The 25318-nt window shown below is 37.8% G+C and overlaps 1 protein-coding gene across 11 annotated transcripts in view; it reads right to left on the reverse strand.

Moving 5' to 3' along the window:
* The window catches only part of DLG2 (discs large MAGUK scaffold protein 2), an 885772-nt gene that overhangs the window by 375547 nt on the left and 484907 nt on the right, over window positions 1-25318 (reverse strand). For all 11 annotated transcript variants that reach the window (XM_055320441.1, XM_055320437.1, XM_055320439.1 and 8 more), the window contains one exon: window positions 15038-15106. In XM_055320441.1, the coding sequence (XP_055176416.1) occupies window positions 15038-15106 (69 nt within the window). The remainder of the gene's footprint in view (window positions 1-15037; window positions 15107-25318) is intronic.

The raw sequence follows: 25318 nt of genomic DNA on the forward strand, positions 1-25318 counted from the left end.
CCACAAACACAGCTCAATTTGATCTGGGTTTCTTGGTGTTTGGATGTCTCACTTAAGCTATAATCCTTACATGTTAGCACCAAAGTCACACATTTCTATAAAGTTCAATGTACCTTATCTAGGTCTCAAATGAAGGATAAATACTGAGAAGGCATGAAGAAGTGAGAAAAAAAATAACCAGAGGAAGACTCTTGTTCATCCTTATTTTCCTCTGAAAAGAGAGGAGTGGCCAGGACATTAGGAGCATGAATTCTGGTCTTGACTTTGATGTAGCCTTGGAAAATCTTCTGCCTGTCTCTGGACTCAGAGTTTCCCCATATGGAAAGCACCAGCTGGACATGGTAATATCTTAGATACTTGGCAACTTCAATTCTCATGTTAACTTTTTTCCCTCAAATTGCTGATGTCCCCCAAATAAATTAAAACTAGGAGAATATTGCAAGGTCATTCCCCACAAACTCACAAGGCTTGACTTTTGACAGCCATGGTTCTTTCATGCCAAGGGTGAAAAGTGTTGATATAGAGTTTAGTTAGTTAAATAGATAGACATATAGATAGTGATCTTGCACTCCTATAGCTTTGTAAACTGTAGCACATTCAACCCACTTAAATACGCCAAGAATTACCCAATAAATTTGGTAAGAGGGTAGAAACCACTACCATCAGCCTTGGCATTTTTCATATTATAATACAAGTTTATATTTTGGTTAGTGAGATGAGATTTAATTTTAATCACCAACATTTATTAAGAGCTAAGACTATTTAATCCTTATGGTGTCCCCTTAAAGTCAGGTATTAGTTTCTTCATTTGAAGATAAAAAACAGGTTTGGAAAGGTTGTTTCTTGTCTAATACTGACCAACTAAGAGTGGTGGTGGCAGAATTCATACTTCTGATTGTCTACAAAAGCCTTTGCTGCTTCCACTTTCATACACAACGACACAGAGAGAAAAAGCACAGTGATCAGTTGGCTTCTCTCTTCTAGTAAAATAAGGATTGGAAGTGGAGGAAAACAGTCACTCAGGGAGAATGAATTCCCTATTCCTCAGGTCATTGTAGAAGGAAATTTAACAAATCTTTATTTGTTAAACACAGTCTGTGTTTGGGAGACTACTTCATAATTATGTAATAAGATGGGACCTAGAAGTAACCTTAAAACCTAGGGGTTTTAAGCCTAGTAGAGGAGAGAAACTTCTACATAAAACAAGGAGAAAACTCCAGGCATTAAGTTGTCTGGCTGAGCTTTGATCTGTTATATAGGTAATCAAGAGGGGATCCTGGGGATATGTATTAGTTGTCTATAAACCCACTGAATGTAGTAGAAACCACTGGAGACTCAGGTCTATGGGAAGAACAGATGTGTGTGCATGTATGTGAACTAGTACACATATGCATCGGACCTGGACTTATTCTGTCATGTGTAAAATAAGGAGGTGGGATGTGGTGACATTTTGCCCTAAAATATTCTTTTCTCAACTGCTATACTTTTTGGAAACCTGACATTCATAAATGCTTTCTTTGGATCTAGAAGGGTGTTAAGATGTAGGGTATCTCCTTCTAAATAGGACTACTCTCTCCTCTTCCTTTTTTTTCTTTACATGTGTTGTGCTATCTTCCACATTACTGACTGTATCTCCTTGAGGGCACAAAGGAGCTGCACAGGAAATGTCTGTTAAATGAACAATGAATGGAGATTTTTTCAATTGATTCCTGGTATGAGGGAAGAAGTTCTAGCACATCAGAAAGAAAGGGGAAGATGGGATATAGGGAGAGAGAAAAGAGAGAACTAACTCCTACTTAGTACCGAGTAGTTGATAAGAACTGTGCTAAGATGTTTACATATTTAAAAAAAATAAATTCTCAAAACAACCTTATGAAGTAGCTATTAATTTTTACTTTACAGGTTAAAGAAATAGCCTCAGGTTCAGCAACAGCTCAAGTTGATAGAGCTAGTAAGAGCCAGTATTTAAATAAAAGTAGAGATAAATCAAAGTCAAAGGCCAAGTTCTTTAAATTATACCAGGCTGCTATACCAAGGAGAGGAAATTGAGGACAAGCAAGCATTTCAGGGGTGCAATGTTTACATATTCAAATATCATGCAAATTGATACTGAAATGTGATTTCCCATCGATGTACATAATTAATGCTTAACCACAGAAGACTTCTCCATTTGCAAAATGAATAGGCTGTGAAAAGCATGGCTCCCTTCTACACTTCCGTGTAGTTTTTGTAGACCTGTGCTTAAAATAAAAATTCCCAACTCTTGATACCAGCCCACATAAGCATGGAACTTTTTCAGTCTGAAGAGGGTAACTTTTCCCTTTGGGTTTGGTAATCCCTTGATAAAAATTACTGAAACCATACCCAAACAAGGGTTCCTACTTTCCCTTCATCAGCTGCTTGTTTTTTTATTCTGAAACTACAAAGATACAAGCTCAGCAAATTATCATGATTTTCAACATTGTATCAGCTCCACTAGACTGTGTGGTCCTTAAGAATAAGCTCCACTAGACTGTGTGGTCCTTAAGAGCAGGAATTGGACCTTTTTCTTATGGATTATTTTAAATGCCTCACTACAGTGCCTTAGTTGAATGAAAGGATGAATGAAAGGTGAATCAATCAACTCAATGATTGATTGAATGAATGGATGGGTGATGGTTGTCTCCTGTATAACTGTCCCTGAGCAGTCTGACTTTTCATGTAACCAGCAGGAGCCTTTACTAACTGTGAGCCATCTATAATAAAGGCTGCTGGCTGACATCTTAAAAGTATACTTCAGTAGGGTAAACATTTCCAGGACTGGAAATCAGCAGAGAGATTAAATAAAGGAGAAAGACCACTGGCTTCTTTTCTGGTAATAGAGGGGCATCTGGCCTGTGGCGTAGGATATGGATGTGCTCTTTCTTTAAACTCTTTATAATTGGCCAAGAAGAGGAAGTAAACAAAAATCCTAATGGAATTTGAGAGTCTCTGAGGCATTAGCAATATACACAGAGAAAAATACCAGATTCAGTTGGACATATAAAGATGGATGTTTCAAGATGAGTAGTCTAATGAAAGGTGATAAATAATACTCAAAGCAATCATTTTCATTCCCTGCTTTCCATCGCCATGCCACCTCCCAGGTCACAGCCAGGCAAAGTAAAAAAATATAATGGAAATCATTCTTTACAACGGGTTCAATTCATGGTCGAATGCAATGTCCAGTAAAAATTCATCAGAATGAGACTGAGGCTGTTCCTACTCATGTGATGGATGAGCAACCAAAAAACCTCTCTGACCACAATTTCTGTCTAGACTCATTTTTGTGAATAATAAAGACAGGACAATGAAGGATCTCCTCTGTCAATACGACTAAAAAATATGGTTGGGATGCCTTTGACATTTGTGTTGAGGTAGGATGGTCTAATGATGACAGTGTGAGGCTGGGTGATAGGCATCTGGTTTGTAGTCAAAGTTCCTCCCCTTCCCAGACACACAATTTTGAGGAAGTCACCTACCTTGTGACACATCTGCAAACAGAATAAATGATGCTTACCCAGACTCTCTTATGATATTGTTTTTGGGTCAAATAGAATAATGTCCATGAGATTTCTTTGTAAATTATAATACACTGTACAAACATAAGCCTAATATTTTCAGGGTGAATAGCAAAAGAAGAGAGGATCCAAAAATAAAAAAATAAAAAGAAATGAATGTAGAATCAAAAGAAAAGGAGGAAGAGGGGATAGATTATGTAAAAGAGGGAAGAGAGAAGGAAAAATAGAGTGAGAGAGGCCAAGGAAAGGAGGTAGAAGAAGAGAAGCAGAGGAGGAAGTGGTGGCAAGGGAGGATCTCAAAATTTTGGCACACAGATGGATAAACAGACAAACACATCAAACAAAAACCAATGGAATAGCAGAATCATCACAGATGAGATTCAGAAAATCACATCTCTGCAGACCATACAGTTCTGATAAAGCAACTGGAAATCTCCATCAGATGGCCTCTCTGGAGGAGGAAGTCAACCATGAGTCAGCCTCCTCATTATAAATTTCTAAATGGCAAGCTCTACTGACTTCATGTTGTTCTAGTCAGTGCTCAGTTCAGAAATACATCCAGACAGATTTGTAATCCCTGCTTGTGCAGCCATTAAAGATGACACTTTCTCTTTGCCTAATTAAAGCCTACTCATTGTTCATATGAGAGCCTTCATGACCTTCCTAACCTCCCGGTCCCCTACTGCAGATCACCTATTATAGGCACTCCAGGTATCACAGGCCACTTTTTCATAGTACTTGACATAGTCACAGAGTTACATTTGTTTGGGTTATTATTTGATTAATATCTGCTTCTCCCTGTCAGACTGAGGGCGAGGTAGTGTCTGCATGGCTCATCATTATATTCCCAATTAACTTTATTGATTGGGCACAGATCCATGCAAGTCACTAAGAGTAGCTTTAATATGAGAAAGATAAAGTAAAAGGGTAGTTTTCAAATGGTACAAATATAAGGTGGTGCCAGGATTACAACTAGGAGATTTGTGACTGAGAAGTCTTTCTGCAAGTTTAGGCAGCTAAATCCTGTCATAGAGTAGGTTTCCTGTATGCATTTTTACTAGCTTGACAAACCTATGACTGGGTGCTTTTTAAAAAATTCCTCCTTGGTTCATTCAGTAGGTTAACTAGCTCTTTAGATCTTTAATGCTATCTCAATCAACATCATGAGTGATCCTACTATCATTAGCATTAATAATTAAGAGTATTGATGAAGAAGGGCAATCTTCTAGTTGGATATTTGGCAGCATACTATTTTCAGTACGTTTAATTATATAATAATAATAATAATAATAATAATAATGAAGTTTATTCACAACTTACTTTGAGTCCTTTATTAAAATGCTTTATTAAAAACTAAAAAGGTTTCCAAAGAAGACATGCAGGGGTAAGTAACCATCTTGGCATTGAACTATGCACAGAAAATAAGAATTATTTATATATAAAAAAACCCCCAACAAACCAAATTCCCCAGTGGATTTTGTGGCATCCTTCTAAGATAAATTCCAGCTGCCTGGCAATGAACATCTTTTATGTGCAAGGCCACCGAACAGAATAGCCCAGCAGCTCTTGATAACCAGACTCCTGACCTGTCACTCCTGGCTTTCTTCCTGGTCCTGCTGGGTAAAACAGATGCCAACAGTATGGAAATAGGGTTCCTCCACTTCTTCTAATTCAGCACATTTCAAGATAAGTTAAATCACAGTGAGGTGCGGTGCTTGTGCTATTTTTTGTTAATGTTCTTATATGAAAACTGAATTTTTGACAATCAGTATAATGACAAAAACCTCCAAAACCTCAGGCATCACAGGGAGTTCCATATCATATTGCAACATCTTACTTGGGCCTCCAAATCAGCCAGTTTGTAATAACAAAACACATATAATTCTGAGAGGGCAGGAAAAGGCGGTGATTTAAAAATGTGGCTTTAAATCCCAATTCTGCCACTTATTACCTGTGTGACCTCAGGTAGCACCTTTAACTTCTGTAAGCCTCATTGTCCCCATCCATAAAGCGGGATAATGTGCCCATAAATGATAATAATAATTGTTGTCAGAATTAGATGAGATCCACATAAAGCACTTATATCAGCTGCTATTAAATAGGTAATATTTAATGTTATATTTTAAGTACTTGAATACAGAAAATATCCTGTTTGGACTTTGCTGTCATTGTCTCCAAATGGCCTGCTTTTATGATAGAATGCTATATATTCTTTATTTTATGTCTTTCCTTTTTTTTTTAAAAGATTTATTTACTTAAGAGAGAGAGAAAGAGAGAGCACGTGCAAGCATGTGCCGTGGTTGGGAGGAGCAGAGGGAGAGGGAGAGAGGATCCCAAGCAGACTCCGGAGTGTAGAGCCCGATGTGGGGTGTGATCCCAGGACCCTGAGATCATGACCTGAGGTGAAACCAAGACATGGATACTTAACCATCTGAGCCACTCAGGTGCCCCTTCATTATGTCTTTTCTATTTTACTGTTTTAAGGAAGTTTTTCTCTGATGGAATAATGATAATAATGGTGGCTAATGTTTATAAAAGTCTTTAGCTGAAAGAATGTAAATCTAGCTTCTCCTTGTCAACTCCCAGAATCTATGCTGGTATTTTACTTGAAATGCCAAATCTGAAAACTTCTATCTGTTGTATACAGAAAGTGGACATTTTTGGTTTTAGTTTAGTTTTTTTTTTTTTTCCACAGTTGTCATTTCAACAGCAGATGGCGTTAGAAACCCAGGTCCTAGAGAGAATTAGGATCCCATGAATTGGCAGCACTTAAATATGCCCTAGTTCTCTGCAGTCTCAGCATGTTTTCAACACTGATAAATTTTTGGCAATCCTTAAAGTTTGCTGTGATGACACCTTTTATACTTTCAACTCTACACATGTAAGGAAGAAAGATTACAAGGCCAAGGGAAGGATGTTTTTCTTACTTAATAAGTAGAAAATGGAAAAAAGAAGCAGTAAAGGCCGGTGGAAGTGGAGCTAAGGAAAATAGCTGATAGCGCCACTAGGAGTAGAGATGGAAATGGCAGGAACTTGAGGAGGAATGAAAAGCATATGCATGGTGTGAACTACAGAAACATGTTCTGGAATTATCTGCTGTTCTGAATGAATCTTAATGTGTCCTCTGAGGTTTAAGCTCTGAAGGTCCCTCTTCCCTCTGGAGACGAAAGGAGGAGTCTGTAAACTTCCTTCCTTCCCCCGGTAGGGGACCTAGCAACAAAAGAAAGGCTGGGACTCTCACCTAGAGCTTTCTTACCCAAGAGGCTAGACTGTCTTGACTGCACTATAAATAATAAGCAAACATGTTTTGGGGAGAGGCAGGAGGAATTTGAGTTTTTCTAAGCATTTCTAAAAATCACCTAGTTGCTTGTCTTTTTAATTTTCCTACATTCTCCCTAAATAAACTCTTTAGCTAGGAGGAGAGCAAATTAAAGATGAGAGCAATAACTATATACATCCTAGAAATACACAAAAATCCTCTCCACTTAATGCAACTTCACCCCCTATTTTGGTGAGGTTATTTATATTTCTGTGGTTAACAAAGGTTCATATTTTTGACCAGTGACTCTAGCAACTAATGACCTGAATAAAGCTTCTCTTTCAAGTTTGAAAGCAGTTCAGCATACTAGGCCTTTGTCAGTTACTCTGGGAAACACCGCTTAGCACTGCTTTTGAGGATCAGGGTAAGGAAATGTGTTGGATAGACTTCAGGGTAAGGAAAGAAGTTGAATATTCAAACTGATTATGAATCCTGAAGGATGGCTGGGTCTGTGAGTGTAGAGATGACCCAAACCACTGCCCTTAAAGGCCAGCTGTTTAGAGCCCAATGGTCCTTTATGCTTCACATTTTGAAATATCCCTAGAAGTTCAGAAGCCAAACTTTTCTTCACCAAAACTCATTGAACTATACAATGTTAGAGTTGTAAGGAATCTAAGACATTGATTATTTAACTAAACCTTATGCTTTGCATATGAGGTAACTGGGTCTGCTCAAAATCACATAGTAAGAGGTGGCAAACTTGAAGCTAGAACACAGATTTCCTGATCTGAGAAAAGGTCAATAATGCTTGCACTTTCTATAGTGACCGTGTGTTTTGGAACTGAATTTCTAGGCACTTAGGCTAAGAAGACTATTTTAAGTCAGCATCATCTTGAAAAATCTGCAGCACATTAGCTATAAAAAAGCTTTTCCCATCAAGGCAAAAAGAGTTGGGAAGAGAACAAGACAGCCAATGATTCCAGCCAAGGTTCTGTTCCCAGAGTCCTGTTTCCTTGGAAAGCACACCATTTCAGGCCCTGTATGGGAACACCAGAGGCTCCCTGGCCCCAGTGGTGCCATGATTTTAAGAGCCCAGAGATCTTAGAGTATAGAGAAGGGGTCTATTGTGTCAAACAGAGGTTCATGGCTATTCCTATCTAGATAGGCCTATCCTTCTGAGAAAGAATGACAATGATACCAACACAGAATAGTTAACCTGAGAAGATGGGTTTTCCCCTAGATAGGTTTGTTTACAGACACAACTGCTTTTTGATTATCTTTTGGGATACTTGTGTAGACTTCTCTATTTGAGAGAGATATTTAGTTAGGGTCAATAGGACAAACCATCCACGTAAAGAATTCCTTGTATAATATCACTGAAGATAGTAGTTTAGCTTCTTGTTAAGTGCTACTTGTAGGGAGTGGTGAACAACTTCCAGGGCAGCTATGTTACTGGGGTGAAAATGCCAGTTAGGAGAAATCTGCTTTTTTGTTTTTTAATTTTATTTATTTATTCATGAGAGACACAGAGAGAAGCAGAGGCATAGGCAGAGAGAGAAGCAGGCTCCCTGCAAGGAGCCCGATGTGGGACTCAATCCTGGACCCCCAGGATCATGTCCTCCCTGAGCCAAAGGCAGATGCTCACCTGCTGAGCCATCCAGGCTAGAAATCTGCTTCTATGGTGGTGCTAAAATGATCTCCTAAGGTAAGATAAAACAAAGCACATGCCTTCTAGTGGATGAAAGGATGCATATTCTCACATCTACCATAAATACCTCAGTTACCTACCATGTACATGGATCTCTAACTCCACTCCAGATGGTGGTTTATTAGCTGAAGAGATTTCCTCTTTGCAGTGTTACCCAAGCATTTTAGGTTTTTGCACATGATTTCCTTTTTTTTTTTTTTTTAAACCTCTGTCTGGTTCCAAATATATTCCTCAAAGTTCAGTTTGTATTACCCCTCCCCAGAAGCAATCATTTTTAACCATTTTGGTTCTAATTCTAGTGGTGACCTCCATATTGTTAAAAACATGATTATAAGAGAGCCTTTAATTTCTATTTTGTTCCCAGAATTACTTCTATTTTCATAAGTTTACTGTTTTTTTTCTCTGTGCATGTGAGTTTTAATCTTGTTTATGTCATTTTACGGGTTTTGTTATTTGGTAACTTATGGTTGGCTGTTCATACTCAATGACAAAATAGCAGAAATGCTGTAGGAGATGCTTCAGATAAGGGGGGCGAGGCTTTTTTCAACGACAGGCTTCAGGTTAGCTAAGCAAACCTGGAAACTGTCCCCCTAAGTGGCACACCGTGAGGGGCTCTGCTGTGTGGGCAACATGCAAACTAGTTTAGCTAGGCTCCTCAGAAGAAACGCTGTTTCTGTAGAGAAGGGCCTTCATTTTCTGACTGGTGGTGGGTCCTTGCCTGGCAGCTGTTCTGTGTCAGGCGTGTGCTTGCTGAGTGGGGGCATCCTCTGTCCTATTCTCAGACTCTGCTCTCAGTTCCATCTGTTGTCACTATTCTGAAGTCTCTGAATTTCCTGGGCTCTGAGAGGCAGTCCTGCCACCTCCTGAGCTCCTGTATGTAACGCTGCTGCACTGTGGTGGGCCTTTTTGTGGGTGGTGTCCCTGGAAACAGAACTCTAGGAGATGGCATTTACGCAGAACATGAGAGCTCTGCCTCCGCAGGTGATCTAAGGCTGGGACTGCTTTGTTCTGTTTATCCATCTGTTTTCTGTCATCCAGAGTGTGATGGAATCTTTTGGCCTTTGATGCTTCTTCTATTTCCTTTACCATTACAGGACTGTCCCTTCTTTATTCTTCTAGTGTCCTTTTAATGGGGTCCCAGGAGGAAGAAGAGATGAAGGTGTGGTGGGCTGTATCTGTCAACTTAAACCGGAAGCAAGGAGATCACACCATGAATGGGGATGTTATTCTGCTTCCTTATGCCTGGCGTAGTTAAAGATGATTCAGATATCGATTTAAAAAACAGCAGTAACTCTAGGTGGAGGCTTAATTAGACAGTTTTGTTGTCTTCATGGATCAAATTAACTGGAAATCTGAAATATTCCCACTTATTTCCTGTCAAGTAAATAGCAGCTAGATGAAAAATATATAAACATAAAGACTTTTAAAGTACATTCATTTGAAAAATATCCTAAGTAGTTGCTTTTCATGAGAGCATTAGGAAGGAAAGTTTTGAGATAATGAAATTTCCAATTTCAGCTGATTGCCTCCACTCAGTGGTATAACACCTTAATGGGAATCCTGCTAAAGACCCATTGGCCTACACAGAGTGAAAAACGACTTTCCCACTATGTGCTCAGTAACAATGATTGTATGACACATTATTTCTCTGTTGACCAGCTGGGCACACTTAGCATAGCATCAAATTTAGTGTTTTGAGCCTTGTAGAGAATTACTGAGGTATCCCCTTCTAAACATTCCAGCAATGCAAAATTATTTCTACCTCCAGTATTTTATTTTATATACAGAAATGTTTTATGTCTATATAAATAAAATTATACACATATACACACATATACATACATACATAATGGCAAGTGTTCAATGAGGGTCTCCAATGTGGATCTTCAAACTAATTTAGGCTATAAAAGTTTTATTTTCTCAGAACACTTAGACTAAGTATATATTCTGCTAGAACGTATTGAGAGTCTAATATGTACCTGCTACTTCTGCAGAAAGCTAGTGAGTCTTGTGCTATCCTCCTTCCTGGCTAAGGCGGAAACTCATGCTTACAGAGGGGAAGATCCTGTTTAAGATTAACAACAGATGGCAGAGGGGCCAGGATTCAAAACCAATTCTTTGATTTCAGAGTCAGTTTTCTTCCATGACTGCTGGGAACACTATTTTTCATAGTGCATGATTTGCTAAGTATAAGGCAAAATGCTTTATATCTGTTAAAACAATGGAGCATAGCTGAGAATACCATTTTTGAATTTGAAAAGGAGTCACTCTTGTATTTTGTTCTCAGCACAGAATTAGAATTGGTGATTGTGATTATCACAGAGGTCATTGCACTTAAGTGGAAAACAATGCAAAAGACTAAAAAAATATTTATTGGGAAACTGCTAATAAGGTTCTGTGAGTAGGAAGAAAAGATTTGGAAATAGCTTTAGAAGAAAATGCCATTATTTAGACTAGTTGGAGGAAATCTTCTCTGTGTTCATGATAACTATGTGGAATAACGGCCATTCTGTGTGCTAAGGGAAGTCTTCGTAAGGAACAAGAAAGGTGAAGTAGAGACCAGTGGACAGCTCAGTCCCCATACTCTCACATCTACCATAAATACCTCAGTTACCTACCAGGTACATGGATTTCTAAATCCACGCCAGATGGTGGGTTATTATCACTGTTTAATGATTTCTACAGTCAGTTCTAGTTCTTTATCATTTTTAAAATGGAAGTCCCAGGAAGTTCTTCACTCTATCCAACCTATCCTGATGCAGTTTATGAGTGGTGTGACCAGTGCTCTCCATTCAATAAAGCCTTTTCATGCTGTACTGTTCTACAGGAGAGTTTAATTTGATTTCAAATCCAAACTGTGCTACTTTCTCAGTAGGGGTCCTTGGGAAAATTAATTAACCTCTCTGAGAATCAAGATTGAGAAAAATGGATGCCTATTTCATATAACTATTTTAGAAATAAAATTAGAGAAGATAGATAGATGGATAAGGAGAGAGAGAGAGAATGAGAACACACCAGGTACCTAATAACCACTTGATAAATGTTAGTTTCTTTTCTCTTCCCTTGATGGAACATCTATGAATTTGAACTATTTTTATTCCCAACAAGTTGCACATTTTGAATGTAATCTCATTAATGATGAGCCCCTTTCTTCATATTATAGAATCCTAACCCTGTCAATGTTTTCTTGATAGAATGCTGTCCTATTCCATTGTTACCTCTGGATGTTCTTTCCTTGCCCAGTCCACATGTCCGATTTAACATGCAGAATTCAAAACTGATCACAGTGCTTTGGAGAATGTAATGAGTAAGTTTTATGGAATATTTTTTTCTAAACTATGGCACTTTCCAGAAAGAGGAAACGACAGGGGTTGGTATGGAGGGTGCAGTCACAAGGCCACACACACTTGCACTGCAGGTGCCCACTGATGTGCATTCTCAAGTGCAACTGGAGAATGTTCACAGGCTGGGGAGACTATTTCCTCTTGTGTTTATGTAGTAGTGTCTTTGTCTTAAATGTTCTGAGATATATATCCCAGAAACGTGAGAGCATTTCTTATTCTGGTCCTATATTATTCCCTTTGGAGCTGAGGGTAAACTGATAAATAGAAAAGACTGACACTATTCTTTATTGTGTTTAATGAGTATTTAAGTATAATCTTTGAAATTAAAATACTTTCACATATAAAAACTCAGCAATGAAGCAAACGCAATGATTTGGATTGCTTCCACAAATGATTATTACCTTTGTATATAGGAATATGTCTCTCCAAAGTACAGTAATGTGACTAATCCCTGTTTTAATGAATCCTTATTTAACATGAAGGTAAAGGGATGTCTGAGTAGCTCAGCAGTTGAGCATCTGCCTTTGGCTCAGGGCGTGATCCCAGAGTCCCAGGATCGAGGCCCATATCGGGCTCCCTGCATGGAGCCTGCTTCTCCCTCTGCCTGTGTCTCTGCCTCTCTCTCTCTCTCTCTGTGTCTCTCATGAATAAATAAATAAATAAATGATTAAATCTTTAAAAAATATGAACATAAAACTCTACTACCTCATAAATTAAGTGTATGTTATGTATAACAACAACAGCAATGAACATTTTACTATATTATAGTAAACACATATAATGCCAATGCTATTATAAAAAATAATATAACTTTAATTCTTGAGAAAAAAACTCTGTAAGGAAATATTAAGTATGTACATTTTACAGATGATGAAATTGAGGCATATAAAAGCAAAAAAAAAAACACACACACAACAAAGGAGCAACTTCCTGTCACATGGCTAGTAAGTTCCTGAGCCCAGATTTAAACTCAGGGAGTCTAACTACAATTTAGAATCTAGACCACCTGAAATATTATACAGAACCAAATGCTGTGAAATATTGATTGAGAACTTGTGATGCCTTTTTTTTTAATGGACAAATGTTACGATGAAGATACTGTCTTGTTGAGGAAAAAGTTACTTAATTCTCCAGAGCTAAATTCATATTTAGCCTATTGCTTCTATCTCTCTGTTTTTGTTTGTTTACTAGAGGAACTAAAGTGGTTTGATGTCCTTTACCATCACAAACAGAGGAGGAGGGCTACCAGGGGAAGGATTAGTCCTTTTGGGGGGAATGCAGGGCCCGTGGAGAAGCCACATTTTTTTTTGCTCACTTTCTTATGGTTTGCAGGACATGCAAGGGTTTTCCTTAGCTGACGACAAGAAAGGGAACTGCATGAAAAGTATTTATGATATTTATGCTCTTCCACAAAGCAAAGACTAACATCTCTCCCCTAGGTGGGTGTCCATTTAGCTAAGGAGTTTGCTACCTTGCCCTGTTGCTACTCAGGTTAGAAAGGAACCATGGGGAGAGAAGACAAGAAGGTCAGCCAAGGAGAAAAGAGGTAAGGACTGTGTTTGGTAAGCTCCACATAAGGGGGAAGAAAGATGGCTGCTGCTCAGCCTGCAAGCCTCTGGTGTGAAGCTGCTGAGGAGAGATGAGAAATGGGGATTCTGGGGATGGGAGGGATTGCTGTGGTTCAGGCAGTGCTGGGTGAATGTCAAGGCATAGTGTGCTATTGCTAAGGGTTCTGTGGGAGAAACAGCTGAGTCTCGCAGGGAACCACTTGTCTAGAGGAGCTGTGAGAGTCTCCTAACATCATTGGTGCATGTTTGGTTATCCATCCATTCAGGCTACATCACCAGAGATAACCAAGGGAAAGGGAACAGCCACAGTAGAATGGTGAAGAAATGCCACTCCCTGTTTCCTCTTTTTTTTTTTTTTTTGTTTCTTCTTGCCTCAATACTACCAGAGGAGAAATCCAAGAGAAAGGACCACCTAGAGAGGTAGTATGAGAGAGAAAGCAGACCATAACCCTGTCAACTCCAGAACACTATGGCAGAACCCAAGCCCTAATTATGTTAAAAGGAGGGACAGAAGTCTGAATAAAACATAACATTTTAAAATAGAAAGGACTAATAAATAATAAGTTAGAGATTTAAATTGAAATGCCATTAAGGAAGCCTACTCGTCATTGAGAAATAGAGTTGAAACAAAGTTGGTAACAGATATTGGAGAAGTAAAATGATTTAATTTTTATACATTAATCAATTAAATATTCTCAATTAAACCAGCTATAATTATACAAGTGTGGGGGAAATATTAACCCCTAGCCCCTTCGGCTTTTATCTGATTAGGGAATTCAGACTACAAAATACTAAGTCCTCTAAATGTAAGCCTTCACAGCCAACATCTCCATTCTATTTTTTTTTAAGATTCATTTATTTATTTTAGAGAGAAGGAGAAAGCAAGAGAAGAGTGTGAGCAGGGGGAGGGGCAGAGGGAGAGAGAGAATCTACAAAAGACTCCCCACTGAGCACAGAGCCTGACACAGGGCTTGATCTCACAACCCTGAGACCATGACCTGAACTGAAATCAAGAGTTAGACACATAACCTACTGAGCCACTCAGATGCTCCCAGCATCTCCATTCTTATCTCCTGCCCACCATCTCACATACCCCTAGGCCGATCTATGAATCACTTAGTGGTCTTATGACACCTCATGCTTGCTCATGTGTTCATGTTTTTGCACATGTCCTTTCTTCTGCTCAGAATACCCTTCCTTCCAGTGTCTGTCAGGTAAATATCCATAGGTGCTTCAGTTCTCAGCTTGAGAATTATGTCTTCTCTGAAACCATCCTGACCTGTTTCCACCTCCTTCTCTGATGCCCATTCTCAGTCAGGTGTCCTTCCTAGATCTTCCATTAATCGCTTACATGTATTTCTTTTGTGATTCTTACACTGGATGCAAATATGTGTCTGTATTTCTGCCACTCCTAATAGACAATGAGCCCTCTGAAGGGAAAGAAGAGATCTTAAACAGAGTACCTAGCACAGTACTTGGCATATAACATAAGCTTTATAGATATTTGCTAACAGAAGGGAGGAAGAAAGGAAAGGAAGGAAGAAAGAAAATTTCTTTATGCCCTAGTGAAGAGGCTGAGGTTTAGTTTAATAGAAGACTCCATATCATTCATATCTTACCCTTCCAGGGAGATGGCCCGTTGGAGAGTCACTGAAGGCTGGCGGGTTGCAGTGCTGTGTTGAGAATGACTGCAACAAAAGAAAGAACAAACAAACACTTATCATTTATTTAAAATGTCTTTGTACATTCTTATCAGTCCTATTGTTGAGAAAAGGACTAATCTTGAAAGAAATACAGTAGAGATTAAATGTTCCTTGGTGATAACTAGAATTGTCCACCAAAATCTGGTACTCTCCAGATAAGGGGTTAATATTTCCTTATAATTTGATTTCAATATGTCTTATTCAAAAGTACCTTGAAATGACAGAAACGCATGAAAAATATTTGGAAGAGGTAATTTTCATAATTTCATTATGATGCAGTATATTATTTTTTTATTTTTAAAAAAAATTTTTTAAATTTATTTATGATAGTCAGAGAGAGAGAGAGAGAGAGAGAGAGAGAGAGAGAGAGAGAGGCAGAGACACAGGCAGAGGGAGAAGCAGGCTCCATGCACCGGGAGCCCGACGTGGGATTCGCGCCCTGGGCCAAAGGCAGGTGCTAAACCGCTGCGCCACCCAGGGATCCCTATTACTTTTTATTTTTTTTAACTTATTTATTTATTTATTTATGATAGTCACACACAGAGAGAGGAAGAGGCAGAGACACAGGCAGAGGGAGAAGCAGGCTCCATGCACCGGGAGCCTGACGTGGGATTCGATCCGGGGTCTCCAGGATTGCGCCCTGGGCCAAAGGCAGGCATCAAACCGCTGCGCCACCCAGGGATCCCCTCCCTATTACTTTTTAAATGAAGAACATTCTTAGGACAAATTTTTAAACAGTAAATTTGAATACTGGAGAAGTATTTAATTAGTATAAAATTTCATAATAATTTATACTTGCATCACTTACTTATACAATTAACAATTCAGCTATTCGGTGAAAACAAAACCTTGAAAAATGAGGCTTCTGGTTGCATACCAACCTTAGAATTTAATGTAAATCCATATTTTGGATTTTGCATTGTTATAAGACTGATTTTATAGACAAGCAGTTGCAATAAAAATTATAATGCTTATCATTCAGTGAACACTCATATTTCCTGAATCCCTTTTCTAAGTTTATTTGTTTACTTCTCTTAATCTTATGAGGTATGCACTGTCCCATTAATAGGTGAAGAAACAAAGGTATGGAGAGATTTGGAAACTTATCCAAAGTTAGGTGGTAAATACCTGTGCGTGAGATAACATCTAAACTGTCTGATTCTAGAGCCATTATTCTTAATCATCATGTTATATCATTCCCCAAATGGTCACAATTTTTCAGATTCATAAGAATGTGTTTTGTAATGTCAAAATACTCTTCAAGTAGAGACAGAGGTTCATCTGAGATACGTACAACAGCAATCCAATAGCAAAAAGTAATGCTTTGTAGATTTCCTATGTGTTAAAATGTATGCTAAAATGTGTTTCAGTGTGTAATTTCAGTTTGTAGTATTGATTTAATATCTTAGTTGTAATGTTAGTTACATACATATATATAGGGTATGAAGGTATATATACCCAAATGTGTGAATAAAGAGAAACCTGAGTCAAATGTTTGCAGACATTAGACACCCTCACACAGCTCCACAATTTCTCAGCACACACTTCTGAAAACACTAACACTGTCACAGAGAGCCAAGCTGTAGGCTCCAGATTTTCATCCAGAACTTCAGTCATTATGGACAAGAAGTGTTATCTCTCTGGGATAGTATTTAGTTGACATGGATGATATTTTTCTGAGGTTGAAGGAGAATTGGGCACTATAGTTAAAAACTAGAGAATGTTCTTCAAGTTAAGGACTGTGTCCTATGTTTCCTGGCATCCTTTATTGTGTTGAGCACTATGCATGTTCCCTGAACATGTTTTGATTGACAGTTGAAAAGCAGCATAACATTTAGGAGCCGGACCATATAGCCAGATGCCTGAATTAAAATCCCAGCTCCACCACATGGATCAATGTGACCTTGCTCAAGTTATCAACAGCTCTCTGCATATCAATTTCTTACCTTTGAGATCAGGACAGTGTTTCCTTCCTGGGATTGTTATAAGGATTCAGTGAATACAATGTTTAGAAAAGTGTCTGTTACATGGCAAAAGCTACATAAGTGTTTGTTAAATAAACTAATATGATTAAACAGAATATCTATTTTAGCATTTTTAGCACTAAATAAGAATAATTACTCAGATTACTTCTTTTGGTTATATAGTCAGTGCTACAAGGTGTGTATTTGCAAGTCTAATATAAATTTGGTGATCAATATCAAATTAAAATATATTTTATATTGTAAAAATATAAAATTAATTAAAACACACACATATATATTCCATTTAATGTATTTTCAAATAATATAAGTACTATAAAATACATATATATCAATTTCACCACAATTTTATGGGTACTAACATTATTAACTTAAAAAATTGATAATAGATATAAAATGATACTTCAGATTTATGAGTATTTCTTTACTAGTGAAAACAACCATTTTTTTCTATTTGCTTATTTGTTATTTGTGTTTCTTTTGTTTAAAGTATTAAATCCTTTCATTTGCTGTATATATTATACTGGTTTAGAAAGTACCAACAGTCCTTTTTGGGTAAAGATCAATGATGCTTGCTAACCAAGATTAATGAATAACTCGAATTCCTGATAGCTTCCTCACCATTAGCCCAGCCCATATAATTAAAACAAAGAAATATTAATCTCTTTTAATTTATCACTCCCTTAAACTAATTACTTTATGATTCTCCCCTGTATTATTCCAGTAACGTCCCACTTAAAGTTTTAGTGACATTTAAATTAAATGTGGACGATACCTTGAAGTGCTCACAGAATTTGACCCCACACATGCAAAGTCAGCCAGTTTCTTCTAGTGTGTAAATTTTGAACAGACAGAGCTTTTTACAATATGTAATTACTCTTTTACTCTTCTAAGACATATATAGTGAATTATTTGATACTAAAGACCGACAGACACAAGGGAATTTCTGTTTTTCCCTGATAGTAATGTGTAAGCAGGACTTGAGGGGATGATACTTGCAGTGGGTATTAGGAGCTACCAAATGGTGATAATAACTGGTATTTTTAAAAACACCAAACATCTTCCCCTTGGGACCAAGCAGGTTCCATGCATTCCATATTATTGGCTACACAGACAGTGTGTTGCTAGTTCTACCATGACTAACAAATTATAGGTAACCACTGCCTGGCCCTTTCAGCTCCTCAGGCTGAGGCCAGCCAGATGGAATTCTGAGAACTGCAGTAAGAAGAATCATGGGAGAAATGTACAGCTAAAACTTAAAGCTTTTAACATTGGAGAGCTTAGTGCTCAGAATATATTTGTATTAAAAAAAAACAATCTTAACAAATGGCCATCATTCTCCTTCTATCATTTTTCTAGACACTGTGAAACTTTATTTTGTAAAGCATTCTATGATGTGCCTCCCTCACCACCCCAGGGCAATTGACATGCTGTTTTGTGCACCATTCCATCTTTTCCACACATTCAAAATAGCACCCAGGATTGAGAATCATCACCATTTATTTATATGCCTATTTTTTTTTCCCTGCTAAGTTATGCATGTTATCACAGCAAGGAGTAAGGCTTATCCATTTGTACATTCTCAGCTCAGGGCTGACCTACAGAATGAATATGCTTCATAGATGCTTTTTTGAATGATGAAAACCATAGGTTGAGCTCCATCTATCTTTAAGACCCCATGCCCTGTCTCTTTCAAACTTTGTAACAACATGACAGCTAGTCATTATGCCCATTTTTGAAGGATGTTAAAGACCAAGGTCTCACAGCTAGAGTAGGTAGCAAAAGGAGAACCCATGTTTGCTAGCTCTAAAGTACTTGTTCCTCTGAGACAAATCATGCTGCCTTATAGAAAGGTGAAAGTAAAGCTCTGTGATTAGTTCAGATAGAGGATCTAACACATTTGGTTAGGAAATGCTGAATTTCCCTGAAGATCACTGACAGTTTTGTTTTGTTTTTTAAAGATTTTATTCATTTATCCGTGAGACACACACACACACACACACACACACACACACAGAGAGAGAGAGAGAGAGAGAGAGAGAGAGAGAGGCAGAGATACAGGCAGAGAGAGAAGCAGGCTCCTTGCAGGGATCCTGATGCGGGACTCGATCCCAGGACCCCAGGATCACACCTTGAGCCAAAGGCAGACACTATCACTGAGCCACCCAGGTGCCCCCATCACTAACAGTTTTGTTTTGTTTTGCATAAAATAGCAACCACTATTTTCACCATATATGTTCAACTTGTGTGTCAGTGGCTTTAGAAGATCATTTTTTTATGAAGACAATTTAAAAGCGGGACTTCTCTGTCCTATTCACACCACTTTATTAGTGAGCCCTGGACATTTATGAGCATTTGAGTGACAGTAAACGGTGGGTGAATAGGATAGAAGGCTCAGCAGCATGTTACAGCACTGATGCTGGATAAATACTGTCATATGGTAGAAAACCTATGGTACCGCTCTGTACTTAGGCAGCTTGGCTAACGTGGCAACTCAAGCAACTGTGGAGGTAAATCTTACCAAGACTTTTTAAGATTTAAAGAGAGGTAACATCCCTATCACCTTTCTAAAAATCATGCTGTCATTGAATAAAATTGAGCCAGAGAACAGTAGAATCTCTTTTCCAGGAATTCTCTGATTTTCCAAGTAAAAGACTCTGGTTATTGCCGAAGAAAATGACATTTGAATGGTACTGAAAGATGCAATCCTATTGCTAAGTGAAATTAAAATTTTGTTGAACACCTGAATTGAATCTGTTTTATTACACATGCAACAAAAAGGAGCTAGATGGTGGTGATAAATGGCTTTTTAATTTTCTCCAACCCTAAAGCAATGAGACAGGATAATTTGTCTTTCCAAAATGTTGTAGCTTTAAAGCTATGTCATTTTATGGAGAATACAAAAAGGTTTTGGAGTATTTTATTAACAAACTGATAATAAACTTATTTAATATGCCTTGTAAAGTCCTGTCCAACTAAAATAACTCCTGATAAACTGTGTGGAGGTTCCTCAAAGAGTTAAAAATAGACCTGCCCTACAACCGAGCAATTGTATTGCTGGGGATATACCCCAAAGATATAGATGCAGTGAAATGCCGGAACACCTGCACCCCGATGTTTATAGCAGCAATGTCCACAATAGCCAGACTGTGGAAGGAGCCTCGGTGTCCATCGAAAGATGAATGGATAAAGAAGCTGTGGTTTATGTATACAATGGAATATTACTCAGCCATTAGAAATGACAAATACCCACCATTTGCTTCAACGTGGATGGAACTGGAGGGTATTATGCTGAGTGAAATAAGTCAATTGGAGAAGGACAAACATTATATGGTCTCATTCATTTGGGGAATATAAAAAATAGTGAAAGGGATTAAAGGGGAAAGGAGAGAAAAAGAGTGGGAAATATCAGTGAGGATGACAGGACATGAGAGACTCCTAACTCTGGGAAACGAACAAGGGGTAGTGGAAAGGGAGGTGGGCGGGGGGTTGGGGTGACCGGGTGACGGGCACTGAGGGGGGCACTTGACGGGATGAGCACTGGGTGATATGCTATATGTTGGCAAACTGAACTCCAATAAAAAATAAATAAAATAAAATACCTCCTGATGTGTTTTCAATATTGTTTCATTCTTCACCCAGATTTCTGAAGAATTTTTATCTGTCCTTGTCATTTTTAACTCTTCATATTTTCTTGAGTACCTGTATCTATCACTTATCTGATCTATCTTAATATTTCTCTTTTTCTACTTTCCCTGTCTTCATATCCATGCATTAAGTTGCCATTATTCTTAAAAAGAAGGGTATGTGTCTTCTTGGGTATCCAACCAGTACCTCAAATGTAACACAACCAAAACACATTACCTTCCTACATGAAGCTGGATATCTCTCCTGTTGCTTCATTATATAATTATATACAATTCATATGTATATGTATATACATACATACACATACACATGATTTGTATATATACATATATGTACAATTCATATACATGAATTGTCTTGTATAATTATTTAAATCTCTGGTTACATCTAACTAATGTTTATTGGGAACTTACTATGTACCCAGGGATCATGTTAGGTGCTTGGGATGGCTCTTTGATTCCTTAACAGTATACTACTCAATAAATATCTGATAATAAAGCTGGTAAAATCAAATAAACCATTTGGGCCCTTTTGATATAGATAACGGTTTTCACTAAATCTCTGGGTATATTTGATAGATAAACCATCTAAGTTGGATCTAGAAGGATGTATACATATTTTAAATGGTGTAAAAGGGAAAAGACTGGGGATCCCAGGGTGGCTTAGTGGTTTAGTGCCTGCCTTCGGCCCAGAGCGTGATCCTGGAGACCCGAGATCGAGTCCCACATCAGGCTCCCGGCATGGAGCCTGCTTCTCCCTCTGCCTGTGTCTCTGCCTCTCTCTCTCTCTCTCTCTCTCTCTGTCTTTTATGAATGAATAAATAAATTTTAAAAATCTTAAAAAAACAGGGAAAAGACTATCTGAGGAGCTAGAAGAGTATGATCAAAATCATGGAGGGTCAAAAGTATGTGTTGTGCTCTGGAAACCTTGAGGGTTTGGCTTGGTGGGAGCAGAACAGCCAGAAACAAGGTCAGAAAGCTGACTTGGAGTGGGTCAAGAGAGACAATGAATACCACGTCAAGAGGTCTGGACTTTATCTTGATGGCAGTGGTGAGTCTCCAAAGTTTGGGATCAATACAGCAATAACTGTGATCCAAAAGAATAAACCTAAAAATACTCTGAACAGCAGAAGGAGTCTACAGGCAGGGAGACAAATAGGAATTGTCATAAGAAAGAAATTAATAAATGCCTTAATTTGGACAATGGCAGTAGGAATATAATTGAGTTTGATTTTTATATAAGCTTAGCTTAATGTGCCTATTACACATGTGGGAAATATGATATACAGGGGAACAGCTATACCTATTGAAAGGTTCTTTCTATTGGTGTAATACCAATACATCCACAGTAGCCACTGAAGAACATATTCTTGCATCTTCTACTCTTTCTTTTTTTTAAATTTTAAAAATATTTTATTTATTTATTCATGAGAGACAGAGAGAGAGAGAGAGAGAGAGAGAAAGAGAGGAGAGGCAGAGACACGAGCAAGCTCCATGCAGGGAGTCTGATACAGGACTCCATCCAGGAACTCCAGGATCACACCCTAGGCCAAAGGCAGGTGCTAAACCACTGAGCCACCCAGGGATTCCCTCTTCTACTCTTTCTAATAAACATTCCTAACACGTCTGGTTATTATTAGATGGTTTTAAGATTCCCAGCTATCTTTCTCTATATACTTTTATGTTTTTCTTTTTTCATTTTATTATTTATATTTTTTAAAGATTTATTTATTTTAGAGAGAGAGAGAGAACATGAGCGGGGGTGGGGGTGGGTAGAGAAAGCAAACTCCCCACTGAGCATAAAGCCTAACACAAGACTTGATCTCAAACCTGAGCTCATCACCTGAGCTGAAATCAAGAGTGGGATGCTTAACCAATTGAGCCAGCAGGTGCCCCTCTCTCCCTTCCTCATTCTTCTCCCCCCTCCTTCCTTCCTTTTTTTTTTTTCTTAAGATTTTATTTTTAGTAATCTCTACACCCAGTGTGGGGCTTGAATCCATAACCCTAAGATCAAGAGTCACATACTCTACAGACTGAGCCAGTGAGACACCCCATTTTTTTTCTTATTTTTACTTAAATTGTAGAACCTAGAAATGAATTCAGAGATCCAGATATGTTCAGACCAGGGCTGAGTTCCACTAGGTGCTGACTTTGTCTCACCTGCATTCCATACTCCTTCCAGAGGAGCCCAAGATAACATTAATTTTAAAGTTTGAATTTTAAATTATATTGTTAAGTTTAGGGTCAAGCTAATGTCTCATATATTTTTGACATAAAATGATTTGAAATCAATCTAGCACATAATTGTACATTGGGTTTTTGGATATTCAATGTAGTTAATTGTCAATTTTAATGGTATTAATTTTGATCTAGTTTTATATTTGAATTAACACTAGGTCATCAATTCAGCTCAATAAATATTTATTGAGCATCTAAGATGTGTTAGCCATTACAGAACTTCACTTTTTCATGTAGCTTTGTATCATCATCTTTGAAGATGATAAAATGCCTTTTACACTTTCATGCAAATTATTAACTATGATAAAAGACAAAGATCATGCATTGTAGCAAATCATCACCAATCCTCCTCCAGTTTGTTAGTCCAGAAGTTTTACTATTAAGCTCTCTTAATCAACATCTCTTTACAGATTAACCAGTCCTCTCCAACCCCTCAGTGACAAGCTGACCAATGTTCACAGCAAGTGGAATGCATATGTACAGAGCACTGAATCATGTACAGAATTATTGAATCATTATATTCTCATTCCTTCCATATGACTCATATGTTTCTAAGAATCAGTTATAATTGTCCTCAAATCTTTTTATTCTTATTATACTCATGGTATAATCATGTAATTTAATGTTATAAAAATGAAATATGAATGTGTAAAAAGAATTGCTTCTATCAAGGATAAGTTTACTGATCTATAAAAACTTAATAAGCATATGCAGTTTATGAAAGATTTTTTTAATTTTTATTTATTTATGATAGTCACACACACAGAGAGAGAGAGAGAGAGAGAGAGAGAGAGAGAGAGAGAGGCAGAGACACAGGCAGAGGGAGAAGCAGGCTCCATGCACCGGGAGCCCCACGTGGGATTCGATCCCGGGTCTCCAGGATCGCGCCCTGGGCCAAAGGCAGGCGCTAAACCGCTGCGCCACCCAGGGATCCCAGCATATGCAGTTTAAAACATCAAAGTTTTTGCACAGCAAAGGAAACAATAATGAAGGCAACCTAGTAAATGAGAGAAAATATCTGCAATGACAAATCTCTTAAGGGGTTAATATCCAAAATAAATAATATCCAAAATAAATGTCCAAATAAATAAAAATAAATATAATATCCAACATAAATAAATAAGTTGGGTTATATACCACATTCTGCCACTGACTTTGGTAAACTGCTTCACCTTTCTGAACCTAGATTTTCTCATCTGTGAAAAGAAGAGGAGGTGGAGGGTTGAATTAGATGCTATAAAAGGTAAATTCCACTACTAAAGTGCAATCTGTTCTATGCCACCTTTGCCAGCTGTGCCTGATATTTTCCAAATCCATTCTTGTTTATCACATAATGTCAATAAGAAGAACTGAAACCTTAAGATTAAATTTATATAGAACAAAGGCATATCAATGCAACTTTAATTAAAGGTGAAATCTTGCTTGCATATGATAATTGAGCAAAGAATGAATGATTTATGAGTCCAAGATATAAGCTGTTGTTCCATTTAAATGGAAAAAATAATTTAAATTCTATCAAAGGCTGTTTATTTTTAATGTTACTTCAAAAAGGAAAAGAATTTTAGAGCGGACTCATATAACTCAATGCACTAAAAACAAATAATCCAATTAGAAATGGTAGGGGTGGGGGGCACCTGCGTGGCTCAGGTCATGATCCTGGGGTCCTGGGATCAAGCCCTACGTTGAGCTCCTTGCTCAGCAGAGAGTCTGCTTTTCTTACTCCCTCTACTGCTCCCCCGTTTGTAGTCTCTCTCATTGTCAAATAAATAAACAAAATCTTTAAAAAAAGGTTAGAGGAATCTGAAGAGACATTTTTCCTCTGAAGAGACATTTTCCCAAGGAGACATACAGATGGCCAATAGACACATGAAAAGATGCTCAATGTCACTAATCATCAGGGAAATGAAAATCAAAACTATAATGAGGTATTATTGTACACCTGTTAGAAGGGCTAAAATAAAAAACACGAGAAATAACAAGTGTTGGCATGAAAATGCAGAGAAAAGGGAACCCTCGTGTACTGTTGATGGGAATATAAAGTGGTAGAAAATAATATGGAGGTTCTTAAAATATTAAAAATAGAAGTAACATTCTATTTGGTCCAGTAATTCTACTACTGTGTATTTACCTGAAGAAAATGAAAGCACTCATTCAAAAAGACGTATGCACCTCTATTTTATTGCAGCATTATTTACAACAGCCAAGATATGGGAATGACCCAAGTGTCCATTGATAGATGAATGGATAAACGTGCGGTATGTGTACACACACAGACACACACACACACACACACACACACACACTGGAATATTACTCAGCCATTAAAAAAA

This window comes from Nyctereutes procyonoides, unplaced genomic scaffold, assembly GCF_905146905.1.
Source record: "Nyctereutes procyonoides isolate TBG_1078 unplaced genomic scaffold, NYPRO_anot_genome, whole genome shotgun sequence".
NCBI lineage: Eukaryota > Metazoa > Chordata > Mammalia > Carnivora > Canidae > Nyctereutes > Nyctereutes procyonoides.